Source organism: Saprolegnia parasitica, assembly GCF_000151545.1.
Source record: "Saprolegnia parasitica CBS 223.65 unplaced genomic scaffold supercont2.28, whole genome shotgun sequence".
Taxonomy (NCBI): domain Eukaryota; phylum Oomycota; class Saprolegniomycetes; order Saprolegniales; family Saprolegniaceae; genus Saprolegnia; species Saprolegnia parasitica.
The window spans coordinates 289,298-301,553 of NW_012156422.1; the positions used below are offsets into that span (position 1 = coordinate 289,298).

Consider the following 12,256-nt stretch of genomic DNA (forward strand, 5'->3'; position numbering starts at 1 on the left):
CCCGACTGATGAGACACCAGCACCTAGCCGAGCCTACTGATGAGACACCAGCACCTACGCCGAGCCCAACTGATGAGACGCCAGCTCCGACGCCCCGACTGATGAGACGCCGGCACCGACGCCGAGCGCGACGGACGCAACCCCGGCGCCTACACCCATCACCACAGAAACGCCGACACCGACGCCGATCTCTACAGACACGCCGGCTCCGACCCCAGGCGTCTCGCCTACCATGTCCCCAAACATTGTACCGTTGCGGTTTTGCACGTCGGGTGGTCAATTGATCCTCTCCGAGTTTTACGGTGGCCTTTACGTCAACTTTGTGCAAGGCAACAGCAACGAGAGGTTCGACTTCGATGCAACCAACGGCTTCATCATCTCCAAAAGCGGCAACACATGCTTGACACTCTTCACGGAGACGGCAACCGCTTACGTTCGTACCGATATGTGCACCGGAGGCGACGCTCAGAAGTGGTCAATCGCCGGCAATGCCATCAAGAGTGTTGGACCCAGCAATTATTGTCTGACATACGTGCCCGGTCAAGCCGCTGTGGTTGTCGGAGTGGCGCCATGCAACGGCGACACGGCGACGCAGTACTTTGGCTCGTGCGACCAATCGACACCACCAAAGTCGGTGCGGATTCGGTCGGGCGACAACTACCTCTCCGAGTTTTACACGGGCCTTTTCGCCAACACGCTCAAGAGCAACCGCAACGAGGTCTTCCGCTACGACGCGAACGCCAAGACACTGCAGGTGCAGAGTAACTTGGAGTGCCTCGACGTCTACCAGGACACGTCACTGGCGTACCACCTGCACACATACCCGTGCAACCTCAACAACGGCAACCAAAAGTGGATCGTCACCGAGTCGGGGACCAACCGCATTCAACACTACACGTACATCACGCAGTGTCTGGTCGACAAGGGCGACACGACGGCTGGCGTCGCCCCGTGCGATTTCTCGAACGACACGTCGAACAACAAACAACTATGGACACTCGTGTCCGCGTAGAAGACGTTGCATGTATCAACTTGATAATTGGACCTTTCATGGTGCTTGTTTCACTTGATCGAGATCGGAGCCTCCTGCACCCTGCGCACAAATCATACCACTAGACTTATTCACTCATCAAGTGCCACCGGTTCGTCGATTCGAATCGGACCAAACTGTGTAGGCCCACAACACTGCGATCGATATGGTGCAAAGTACATTTATCAACGCAAATGACATCCTATGTACGTAGTTTGTCAAAAGCACAAGACTTAGACCACGATGGGCGACGACGTCAACGCTGGTGCGTCTTCGTCTATAGCGCGGTGTCGCGTCGCAAAGCGCTCCCACACGATGGCGCCGACGCCGTGAAAAACGACGACACCGAGAATCTCCCATCGAAACACGGCGGGGACCCCGACCAGCTCGAATATCCTATGCATACAAACCATGCAGTGTCAATATATACGAAGCATCGTACGATAAGACAGTGGGCGACGACGTGAGCGTCAACAGCACGAGTAGGAAGGCCATCGCTATAACATAGGCGACAAACGGGCGGTTCGAGCTCCACGCTGATTGCCGGAACGGGTCCTTGATGTTCATCGCGATCGCCAAAAGCACAAACGCCCAGTGACCGTAGAGCCACAGCACCGTGTTCTCGTACGACTGCCTTGTGTACCCGTCGTTGTCCGGTGCGACGTAGGTGAAGCACGACGCCCGCGCCCGCGTCTTGGCCTCGTCGACGGTGCAATACCACGGCTCGGCGACCAACACAAGTCGGAGAAGCGTAAAGCACAGCACATACAACAACACGTGGCCGCCGAGGGACGCCACGATTGGGCGCGCCTACGACTCACGGTGGACACCGCCCGACCCGATGCCGTCGACGTACAAAGAGCGTATCAGGTGGACGGTGGCGGGTTAAAACCCGCGACGGGCCTGTCTGGAGCATTAGCATCGAGAGACCGAGCACGATGACCATGTCGTCGAGCAAAAACTACAAGAAGTGTACAGAAAACGACGGTAACCGTGGTCGTCGCACCTGGTTGTTGCCGAGCGAAATCATCGATGCATATAGCGTCGACGTCAAGACGACTTGGACACGGGGTACATGACCATGTACTTGAACGCAAGGAACGAGGTTGTGAGCGCACACCGCCCTTCCTGCACGAGCGTCACGACGTCCCGAATGTTCTTGTCGCGACTCGTAAACGGGGCCACTAATCCGAAATATGTACACGGACCGCCACCGAGGATCGAAGCGTGTACCAATCGACGCTTCGGCGTCCGAGAGCGCGAGACCGACGTGGGCGGCCTTGAGGGCACCGCAGTCGTTGGTACCGTCGCCGCACATGCCCACATGTTTTCTAATTCGCCGCTTCGTTCATATCACACCAAAACGACCATGATTGTACCCGGCTCCGATGAGTTGCTCGATGATCCACGTCTTTTGATCCGGACGGATGCGCGCAAAGATCTTGGTTTGCAGCACTATTGCGTGCACGTCGGTCGGGGGCAGCGCCGTCTGCAGCGCTTCGAGGGCAGCCCCCGTGAGCTACGCAACTCCGTCGCAACGCCTCGAACGCCGACGCGAGACCTACCGCCACGTCGCCTCGCTCGAGGTGACTAGTCACAAATGGCGTCGGTGGGTGGCCAGATGCACTCACATCGACGAGAACGACGCCGTCGATGGCGTGAACGTCCTATGCGACATGTATACGCGCTGCTGGACGTGCCAAGCACATACCACAAGGTAGACGACGGGACGAACTAGCAGCTGCAGTTTGCGCGACACTAATAGCGTCGTGATGACCGATGTATGTCCTCGTTGCCACGGTACCGTGAATGGCCGTGAGCGCATTGTCCCCCGTGATGATGCGGATGTCAATGGCCGCCCGCTGCAGCGTCCGAATGACCTCGAACGCTTCGTCTTTGATCGGGTTCTACTCAGACATCGTCGTCACGATCGCACCATGGTCGATGGTTGCACCCGAAATAGCAGTAGTCCGAGCAAGTGCACGTCGGCTTCGACCGTGTGGCGCTGGGCGTCCGCCGGTAAAGCGTCGATGTCGCGGTAGGCGAGGGCGAGGCAGTAGTAGCCGTCGCGGGCATACTGGTCGACACTGGATCGAAACGTCGGCGGTAGAGACGCCGGCACACAGATGGCAGCGACGGCTTCGGGCGAGCCCTATGCACACTGTCGCCGTGGATCGAGCGCTTCGGTGGACTACCTTGGTGTAGACTCGTAGCGCGTTGGTGGCCTTGTTTCGGACCACGACGCTGGACCGCTGGACGCTTGCATCGAACGCAAATTGCCGGAGGCGTTCAAAGAGATCACCGGTGGCGTCGCACTGAATGTCGGACGACGACACGAGTCGGTGCCCGGACGCGTCGAGCATTTCGCGCTCGAGTGGGCTGCCGGTGACGCCGTCGACTTGCCACGCGACACTGTGACAGACCCCGAGGCCCGTGCGAAGCAACGGCGGCGCCATATGCACGGGTTCGATACTGTCGGACGAGCGACGGTGCGGACGACTGCGAAGGCTGTCGACACCATCAAAGACCATCTCGTCCGTCGTGAGGGTCCCGGTTTTGTCAAAGCAGTAGCAGTCGAGGTGGCCCGCGAGGTTGATGCGCGGCGCGTCGATGCAAAAGATGCGCTGGCGCTGCAGCCGTCCGAGCGAGAAGCCGACGCCAACGGTCAGAATAAGGGGCAACGCTGGCGGCACGGCGATCGTGATGAGGTCGAGCGACGAGACGAGGATGCGCCACCAGACGACGCCAGCCGCCGCCCTACGCCAACATGAGTGACGCACGCGTGTCATTGGGACGCACGCGTCAATGGCGTTTTGGATCCCGGCAAGAACCGCAACGACAGTCAAACCGGCTAGGAACCGGTACGTGTCGGCTTCAATTTGGAACTGCACCGGCTTGGGACACACAATGGACCGAAAGAGTTCGCCTACGCCAGCATCCGTCTCCACCATCGAATGGACCGGTATTAGCCTCGGCACGCACCTTTGCTTGTGGAGAAGCCCGTGGCCAAGACGAGTCCTTTGGCGTTTGGCGTATGGCGCACGATACCGGCGCCGGCATGCAGCACCGACTCCTTCTTTGTCGCGACGAGGTGTGGTCCGAGGACCACGGCGGAATCGGATAGCGCTTGCTTCTGCACCGGGATCGCTACGACACCGTGAACACGCCGGCGGCAGGACACGCGGTGTACCTTCGCCCGTGAGCGACGACTCGTCGACCGTGCCGTCGCCGTGCAGGAGTACCATATCGGCGGGCACGAGACCCGTGTCCAGCAAGACCACATCTAGCATCGACAATCCATACTTGAATAATCAAAAATCAAGCAAATATCAAGTGTACCGCCGATGACGAGGGCGTCGGCGGGGACGCCGGTGACGGCACCGTCCCGAACAACACGGACGACTGCGTCATTGTGCACGAGTGCTTGGAGCTTGCGCATGTTGATGAGTTGGGTCGCGACTTCGTAGATCACGGAGGCGAGACTCATAATGAGAATGAGAATCGCGTACGTATAGTACATTTCAATGAGCCAGAGCACGACCGAGACACCTTGGAAGACGTAGAACGGGTGCAGCATCTTTTGAAGAAGCACTCGCTCGATAGGAAGCACGCCGAGGTCCATGCCGTTGGAACCAAACGTCTCGCGAAGCGTCGCGACGCTGTCTTCGCCCCAGCCTCGGGACAGGCGGCTAAGCGCCGTCGCCACTGGCAACTGCTCGACCGACGCGCTGAGTCGATGAAACTCGCGCAGGTCCTTGTCGTACAGATACCGGTTCTTTCGGTACTCGAACGAGACGCTGCCGTCGGGCGACACGCGCAGTGGCACGAGGTCGAACGTCCCGGGACTGGCCTCGGCTTCGAGGAGCACAAGGTCGGTCGCGACAAAGTCGCTCGACGTGGACGCTACGCAGAGCTTGGCCGCTGCGTACAGTCGCGGCCACCAGTGCGCGAGCAGCGGCAAGATACCAAAGGTCATGACGCTGGCCATATAGTAGACGAGCGCCTTGCCGACGCGTGGGCAGTAGTGCCGAATCGACCGGTACTCTGGCGGCAAGTAGAGAAGACTCATTGAGCTGCCGTCAGGTAGCTGCAAGAGGCCGTGGTCGCGGGCGCTGTCGTCCGAAGCCATGAGGTGCTGCACCTCCTCTGGTCGGCTCGGCGTCGGTCGGCTGGGCATACAACGATCTCGCTCGCGTGCGATTGGCTGCTTTTCGAAGGTTTTCGATGGTTTGCGTGGGTCTATTGGTGGCATGTGCCACATTTAAAAGCGAAAAGATCGGTTGTGACGTCACAACTGGGCCCCTCAAGTCACTCGAGTCAGCGAGCGCCAAATATCGATCTCCTCCAAATGGCTCTGCCAGTCATCTACACCTCCAATGTACACTGTCGAGTCCCTCTGGAGTCTCTAGTCGTTGTGAAAGCACTCGAAATGTTTGATTTCGCACAATAAAGCTTGCCAAATCTCCAATTTCGTACAACTAAGCTTGAGATATAGACGATCTGGCCTGTCATCGGGATGGAAATCAGCCAGTTCTACTCGGTCTCTCACACCATGGTCTCGCACTCCCGCAGGTCAATGCGCAGAAGAGTTGTTGATGCCTCCACTGTTCAATTGAGGCTCGAAAAATCGCGTTCTATTTTTAGAAATATCGAACGCGGAACGGACGGCTGGCAGCGTCGTTGCTCGAAGACGCAATCCACGCAGGCGACGGGACAAAATCCAGCGCCGACACTTGCACGTATCTCTCAACGGTGTTGACGCAACACGGTGCTTGGCTAATTCCTCGCCGTAGCACCTACTTGTATGCCTGGGAACTACCGGGAGCGAAAAAGTAACTTGGTTGTTTTTATCGCCTCGACGCTGATGCAGCGACCACGTAGCGCAATCGCGTGCACGTCGACCTGCAGCACTGCTGTCGCCTCGACACGAGAGACTTGGCTATGCACGTCGACCTCGCCCTTTTCGGGCATTGGGTCAACAGGCGCGTGAACTCGTCGGTTTGAACCTCAACGTAGAAGCACCACGACCATCCTTCCTTGCTACGCGAGTCCGGACGTGAATCTGGCCGTGCCACCACCAGTCGCCACAAAGACGCATTTGAAGGATCACGACGAGACGACGCTTGAAGCAACCAAGAATGTTCTTGCGTGGATGAGAGCCGCGCGCCATGACCATGATCATCATTGTTGACACGACACGAGACATGCGTCCGTGCGAGGAGCCGTGCACTTTGCCGTGCACCGCCATCAATATTGGTGTGCTTTCGATGCCAGCAGCTTGTGCGAGGCAAGACCTTCCGTCGCGGTCTCGTCACTTCTAGCTACGAACCGGCGGCCTTGTGGCGGGTCGTTGCCCATCGTGTGCGAGGCGCACTCTCGTATATAGTGAAAAATCCAGTGATCACTTGGCAGATGGGCCAGACGTGTGTCACGCCACCAGCTGGGCCAGCACGATGGCTTTGGGGACGACTCGACACGCTGCACGACATAGATTCAAAAAGGATCTTAACGTTCTGGAAAAACTACTTCGGTAATCGAATCGCATCGACTTGACCACCGAACGCTATCACTGCGCGCGCGAATTCGCGCGGCTGCGTGCACTTCGAACTCGGGTCAGAAAAGAGTAGCCAGCGTACAACCGTGGGCACCAAGGGACGCCACAATCAGGTCGGGACGACGAGGTCGACAAGCCTGTTGTCGGGTGCGATAATCACAACGATGCACGGGTCGCGTCATGCAACATCACCCAACGTGTTGCGACGAGGTCGCACGATTCATGCCGTGTCGTTGCCAAGGTTTGGTGCCTGTGTCTGACGCAAGCGGACGAGATGTGCTCAGATCAGCTCGGCATCGAACGTATCTTGCCACCCACCGTTAAGTACCTTTTCGAGTGCCGCAACGCGTTCGGTCGTCCGGATATGGTTTCGAGGGGTCCCTCCAAAACGCTTTATGCCTCGAAAATACACTCGTTTTGGTAGGTCCTCTCGAATCTTCGACATCCGGATATGGTGTACGTGGCACCTGCGACAGCGCGCTGTTGCGTCAACGGGCGCACCTGTCGCGTCAACAGCTTATATTTCGGCGCGACGAGCCGCTCAGATCCGAATCCACCAGCATGGACACAGCATCCTCGCTCCTCACGTCTCTGCCACTGCCGCTGGCCATGGACGCGACGTCGCTCTTCCAGTGGGTCGTGCTCTTGGCGGCCATCGCCATCACCTTTCTCCACGTGGCCCGGTCGCGCCAGGCCGCACCGTCGCTCAAGGGTCGCCTGAAGCGGCGCATGTCGACGCTCGGCTGGGCGACGAAGGAGAGTGAGACCGACTCGAACCGGTCGATTCCGCTCACGATCACAGTCCTCGACGGTATCGTCGCCCGCGAGACGCTTGTCGCGCACTTCCACGAGCGCATGACGTCGGACAAGGCGTTCTTCTACCGCTTCATCTCGCGCGTCGACGACGGCAACTTTGTGATCGATTCGTCGTTTGACGCGGGCCACCATATCACTGAGCACGTGCTCGTCGACAACGAGACGCCGCACGATATTGCCGAGTCGCTCGCCAACAAGGAGCTCGACCCGTCCCTGCCGCTCTGGGCCATCACGATGTTGCACCACGACGACAAGACGTGGCTCGTCTGGCGCATCCACCACTGCATTGGCGACGGCGCGTCGCTCTCGCTCGCGCTCTTCAAGCTCAGCGACGCCACCGAGATGCCGACCCTGCCGACGATGCCCGCGCCGACCACCAAGCCGCCGCGCACGCCCTTGTATGTGGTCGTGGCGTCGATTCTCTGGTCGACGTTTCTCTATGTGCGCAAGTTTGTCAACATGGTCGTCTTCCCCGAGCCGCGCACCGTCCTCAAGCAGACGGGCCACACGCGCAAGCGGCTCGGCTACACGCTGGCCTTTTCGATTGCCGACACGAAGGCCGTCGGCAAGCACTTCAAGGCGACGCTCAACGACGTGCTGGTGTCTTGCATTGCCGGCGCGCTCCGCAAGACGATCGAAGCCGAGACGAACGCGCCCGTCGCCCCTTCGCTCTCGCTCCGTGCCGGCATTCCCGTCAACATGCGCGGCCTCCGCGCGATCGAGGCGACCTCCAACGACTTTAGCTCGCTCGTCATCGACTTGCCGGTCGGCGAAGCCAACCCGTCGACGCGCATGCGCCTCGTGGCACGGCGCCTCGCCGAAGCCAAGTTTTCGCTCGAGAAGAACTTTACGCGCCTCGTGAGCCTCTTGATCATGAGCCTGCCCCGCGACCTCATGCGCCATGGCGTCCACTGGTCGGCCTCGAACGTCTCGATCGCGATCACGAACGTCCGCGGGCCGCCGATGGAGATCTACTTTTGCGGCCAGCGCTTGTCGGCCTCGTATGCGTTTGTGCCGCCGCCGCCGAGCGTCAACGTGGGCGTCGCGATCACGTCGTGGGGCACGTCGCTCGGTGTCACGGTGCTCATGGACACGTCGATCAAGCAGACTCCGACGGCCTTTATTGCCGCGATCGAAGCCGAGTTCCAAGCGCTGCGCGCGAGCCTCAAGCTCGATTAGACCCGACAAATACCATTACTTTATTTTAATAACTCGATGCCACAAGGTAAAGGATAGTGGGGTCTGTATTTGGTGGACGGACAAAGCAGCGCCGTGTGATCGCTAGTATTCGTGGCGCTGGCACCCCTTACCGGCCACTGCAAATGCGGCGGCCCAGATGCTTCTCGTCGTCGCGCGCTGGAGCCAATTCGACCCACGCCCGACTGAGATCGCCGTCGCCTTGCACGGCTGCGGCAAACCTATTGTAATCAAACCGTTCGAAGTCAGGTGCTTCGGATGCTGCTTCCGACACAGCGGGCGTGAGGTACCAGTACGGCCGCTTGGACGTCGAGATGCGTCAATGGTCGAGGCAATAGGATTGTTTCTTTGAGTTGCCCGTGCTCAAAGCATTATTGCTACTGAGCCACGCAACGGTCGTCGTCGTCACGCTCCTCAACCAGTGTTGTTTGCGGTGATAAATAAGACCATGGGGTCGAAACTTTAGACAATAAAATTCATTATTTCTCAGAAACTACTAGTTTATAACAGGGGCGTAGCTCGTCGCGGCGCCGCTGCCGCTTCTCCGTCGGCTCGTTCAAGATGCACTTGATGAACATGTTCCAGTGCTTGTGCCGAGGGTCTGTGCTCAGCAGCCGGGTCTCTGGCGCGAGATGCAGGGTGATAAGACAGACACTGGCGAAGGCTGCGATGGTGGCGACGAAGCCAAACTTGGCGGTATACTTGCACGCCAGCTTGTCCCTTTTCTTGCGCATGAGTGTGATCACGAAGTTTTTGGCGCAGCGCGCGAGTGGTGCCGCAAGGGGCGCGCCGATCCGCCCGAGATGTCCCCCCAAGAGCGTAGCGAACAGTATCATGATGACGTATTGATTGATCCACAAGAGATAATCGAGGATAGTGTAGTCGGTGACCATTCTTGTTGTTGTTGTTGTTGTTGTTGTGGTTGTTTGGATAATGAACGAGAGCGGAAACCAATTTGCAGGTTAGGGCAACGTTTTGTGTAGGGGACGTACCCGAATGGGCAACTTGGGACCTGCTTGGGGACAAGAATTTTGGCATGGGGATCTTGGGGCCCTCTCGTTCTATTTAATCCAGCCAATCAGGATCGCTGAAGGCGCCTTGTTTGGGACCTTCAATTTGAGGACTTGCTCTGTAAAAGGTCAAAATGCCCTTGTTCTATTTCGGTGTGGGGTCACAGCGGCCCGTTGTTTGCGACCACATGGGCAGCCGATGGCACCAGAGCAAGGCCGCCACCGACGCCGCCGTCCATTGGCTCCAGCGCGCGACGACGACCAAGGCGACGACGACGACGACGGTGTCCGGATGGGCGGCCATCTCATTGCGTGACATGAGGCCACGGCGCCGGCCACGTGCTGCGAGCCACGCTCGTCAATGGAATCCTCGCGCCGCTGCTCTCAATGGCCATGCGGCGAGTGGCGGGCAGTGCCGGCCATCAATACGGCCAAGGAGCCGCGGAGACGCTGCAACCGTACGTCACACTGCTACAGACGCCTCACGACCAAAGCGTCTGCTTGTCTCGATCCTCGCGGTCCAGGGGCCACCGAGCGACGCAAAGACGAGCTTGGTTGGCGCCATTTTGGTCGTGAGGAGCGTCTCTAGTAGTGTGACGTACGGTTGCAGCGTCTTATGGTCGACCAGCTGCTGCTGGATTGTGCGCCCTCGGCCCACTTTGCGCTTGGACTGCAGACCATGGACAACATGAGCCAAACGACGATCTTTGTCCATGAGTACAACGCCTTGCGCATCGCTGGCCGAATGGCTGCGATCCCGGCGCCGGACGCAGTCTCGGACCTCTACACGCGTCGGTCCCGGATCTGGATCGGCAGTGCGCGCGGTTGCGTGGCCACGGCGCGTGGGCTCTCGTTAGGCCTGACAAGGACTCAGGCGTCGACATGGAGCGATCTGATGACGCCGAACGCGAAGGTGGCCAAGCAGCAATACCACGACCGCAAGCTGCAAAAGGCACACGGCGTAGCGACCGGCGGAGCTGTCCCACGCACGATGATGACGACGGCGCTGAGTCGGTCGGTGCGGCTTTTTTCTCTTTTGCTACGCAAGCCGACCGACCTCGGCGATCTGCGCCGGACGCTGGACGCCGAGTGGCACCGTTTTCTGCACCTTGACCTCGTTCATGTCGGCAACGTCCTTGGCGACGTGCGGACCTCACTCGAGCGTCGCGTCGACGCAATCGAGCCAACCCGCACGGCAAAAGCCGTTGTGATGATTCTACTGCGCTCGCTCGACGCCAATGCCGACGACATTGTCCTCACCCCCACGTCCAAGCGCCGATCCACGAGTGTGCCCATCAGTTGTAGACCGACTAGAGTGTAACTGGGTTGTATGTCTTTTCTCACAGACTGGACCAAGTCATCCGGGACGCGTCCTGCATGCAGCCGTCGGTAGTACACGCCAACGGCGGTCGTGCGATGCATCAGAGTCGGTTAATTCTGCAGTCAAACCCTGCCTCGTACTCTCGATGCACGTTTCGTCGCTAGTGGAGGGACAAGGTATCAATGTATCAATCGGATGAACCAGCGCGAAGCCAGCCCTCGCAGCCGACATCAACCAGCTCACTACTTTAGTTGATGATGGCACGACGTCGTCACAAAGGTCATCTCTATGTTTCCAGAGCCGGCACCCGATCAACAAACGCGCTCATTTGAACGTCGCGACGGGTCAGTGGTTTTCCCCTCGGCTACCGTCTCGCTAGACCATGCAAGATCATCGCTTATCATGTTGCAAGCCCCTTTACAAGATCCTGCCAGCCTCGGCCATTGCGCGTAGAGGCTCACAGCAGCGGGGCGCGTACCGTATCGCTACTACAGTCAGGACGACGCTGTCAATGGCGAATAAAAAGCATGTAAATAGTGCATCGCATTACGCAGGACTACGTACTTCGAGGTGCGAGTGCGACGTGGTAAACCACGGAATGAGGATGCTCGTGCGCTGCTTGTACTGCTGGTACGACGGCTCGGCGCCCCACTTTGCATCCGCCTTGGCTTCGAGGATCGGGATGCCACTCACAAAAATGAGGAGCGTGGCCACCAGCGCAGGCGAGAAGCACGCGACGACAATGTACCCGGGTGTTGTCAGCTGGGCCGCCGAGACGACCGTGAGGCCGATCCAGAGCAGGATTTCGCCAAAGTAGTTGGGATGGCGACTGTAATACCAAAGACCGACGTTAATGAACGCGTTGCGGTTCGCTGGGTCCTTCTTGAACGCCGTCTTTTGAGCATCCGCTACGACTTCCGTGCCAAAGCCGATGAGCCAGAGCGCCAAGCCTACGAAATGTGAGATACGACACGAGATTAGTAGAGGGACCGCGTACCAATGATGTCGGCAGCGCACACGCCGACTTGCGGCCCGGCGTGCGTGTGCAGTAACAGCACCGGCAGCATCGTTGCAAACGCCCAGAGACCCTGCAGTGTCCAGACCGAGAAAAACTTGAGCGGCGCGTTGCGAATGTCGTCGAACCGGTTGTCCGAGCCGGCGCCGTGGATGCGCAGAAAGAGGAACGAGCCAAGGCGCAGCGCCCAGAGCAGCGAGACGACCGAGAGCGTGAGCGACCGCCAGTACGCATTGGCGTCGCGCTCGTTGGCCAAGTGGATGGCCGCCGCCAGGATCGAGAGCGAGGCAAAGGTCGTGGCGCCGAAGAGGTC

The 12,256-nt window shown here is 58.9% G+C and overlaps 6 protein-coding genes across 6 annotated transcripts; 3 read left to right on the forward strand and 3 right to left on the reverse strand.

Moving 5' to 3' along the window:
* Positions 1 to 232: 232 nt before the first annotated feature.
* SPRG_06876 (hypothetical protein) lies at positions 233 to 1,012 on the forward strand (the record flags this gene model as incomplete). The annotated part of the gene is made up of 1 exon (XM_012346340.1): positions 233 to 1,012. The coding sequence occupies one exon, from the start codon at positions 233 to 235 to the stop codon at positions 1,010 to 1,012; it is 780 nt and encodes a 259-aa protein (XP_012201730.1).
* Positions 1,013 to 1,263: 251 nt separating this feature from the next.
* SPRG_06877 (hypothetical protein) lies at positions 1,264 to 5,159 on the reverse strand (the record flags this gene model as incomplete). Its single annotated transcript, XM_012346341.1, has 13 exons — positions 1,264 to 1,426; positions 1,473 to 1,840; positions 1,887 to 1,991; positions 2,037 to 2,214; positions 2,264 to 2,361; positions 2,410 to 2,656; positions 2,762 to 2,937; positions 2,985 to 3,182; positions 3,226 to 3,787; positions 3,830 to 3,956; positions 4,013 to 4,177; positions 4,221 to 4,313; positions 4,370 to 5,159. 13 exons carry the CDS (start codon positions 5,157 to 5,159, stop codon positions 1,264 to 1,266), a joined length of 3,270 nt encoding a protein of 1,089 aa, XP_012201731.1.
* A 1,958-nt stretch (positions 5,160 to 7,117) lies between these two features.
* Positions 7,118 to 8,631, forward strand: SPRG_06878 (hypothetical protein). Its single transcript, XM_012346342.1, has one exon. It carries the CDS (start codon positions 7,146 to 7,148, stop codon positions 8,577 to 8,579), a length of 1,434 nt encoding a protein of 477 aa, XP_012201732.1. The 5' UTR covers positions 7,118 to 7,145; the 3' UTR covers positions 8,580 to 8,631.
* A 75-nt stretch (positions 8,632 to 8,706) lies between these two features.
* On the reverse strand, positions 8,707 to 9,433 carry SPRG_06879 (hypothetical protein; the record flags this gene model as incomplete). The annotated part of the gene is made up of 2 exons (XM_012346343.1): positions 8,707 to 8,807; positions 9,106 to 9,433. 2 exons carry the CDS (start codon positions 9,431 to 9,433, stop codon positions 8,707 to 8,709), a joined length of 429 nt encoding a protein of 142 aa, XP_012201733.1.
* A 790-nt stretch (positions 9,434 to 10,223) lies between these two features.
* On the forward strand, positions 10,224 to 10,921 carry SPRG_06880 (hypothetical protein; the record flags this gene model as incomplete). The annotated part of the gene is made up of 2 exons (XM_012346344.1): positions 10,224 to 10,859; positions 10,913 to 10,921. 2 exons carry the CDS (start codon positions 10,224 to 10,226, stop codon positions 10,919 to 10,921), a joined length of 645 nt encoding a protein of 214 aa, XP_012201734.1.
* A 553-nt stretch (positions 10,922 to 11,474) lies between these two features.
* On the reverse strand, positions 11,475 to 12,256 carry SPRG_06881 (hypothetical protein; the record flags this gene model as incomplete). Its single annotated transcript, XM_012346345.1, has 2 exons — positions 11,475 to 11,878; positions 11,926 to 12,256. Coding segments are annotated over 2 exons (735 nt in total), but the record flags the coding sequence as incomplete, so codon positions are not given.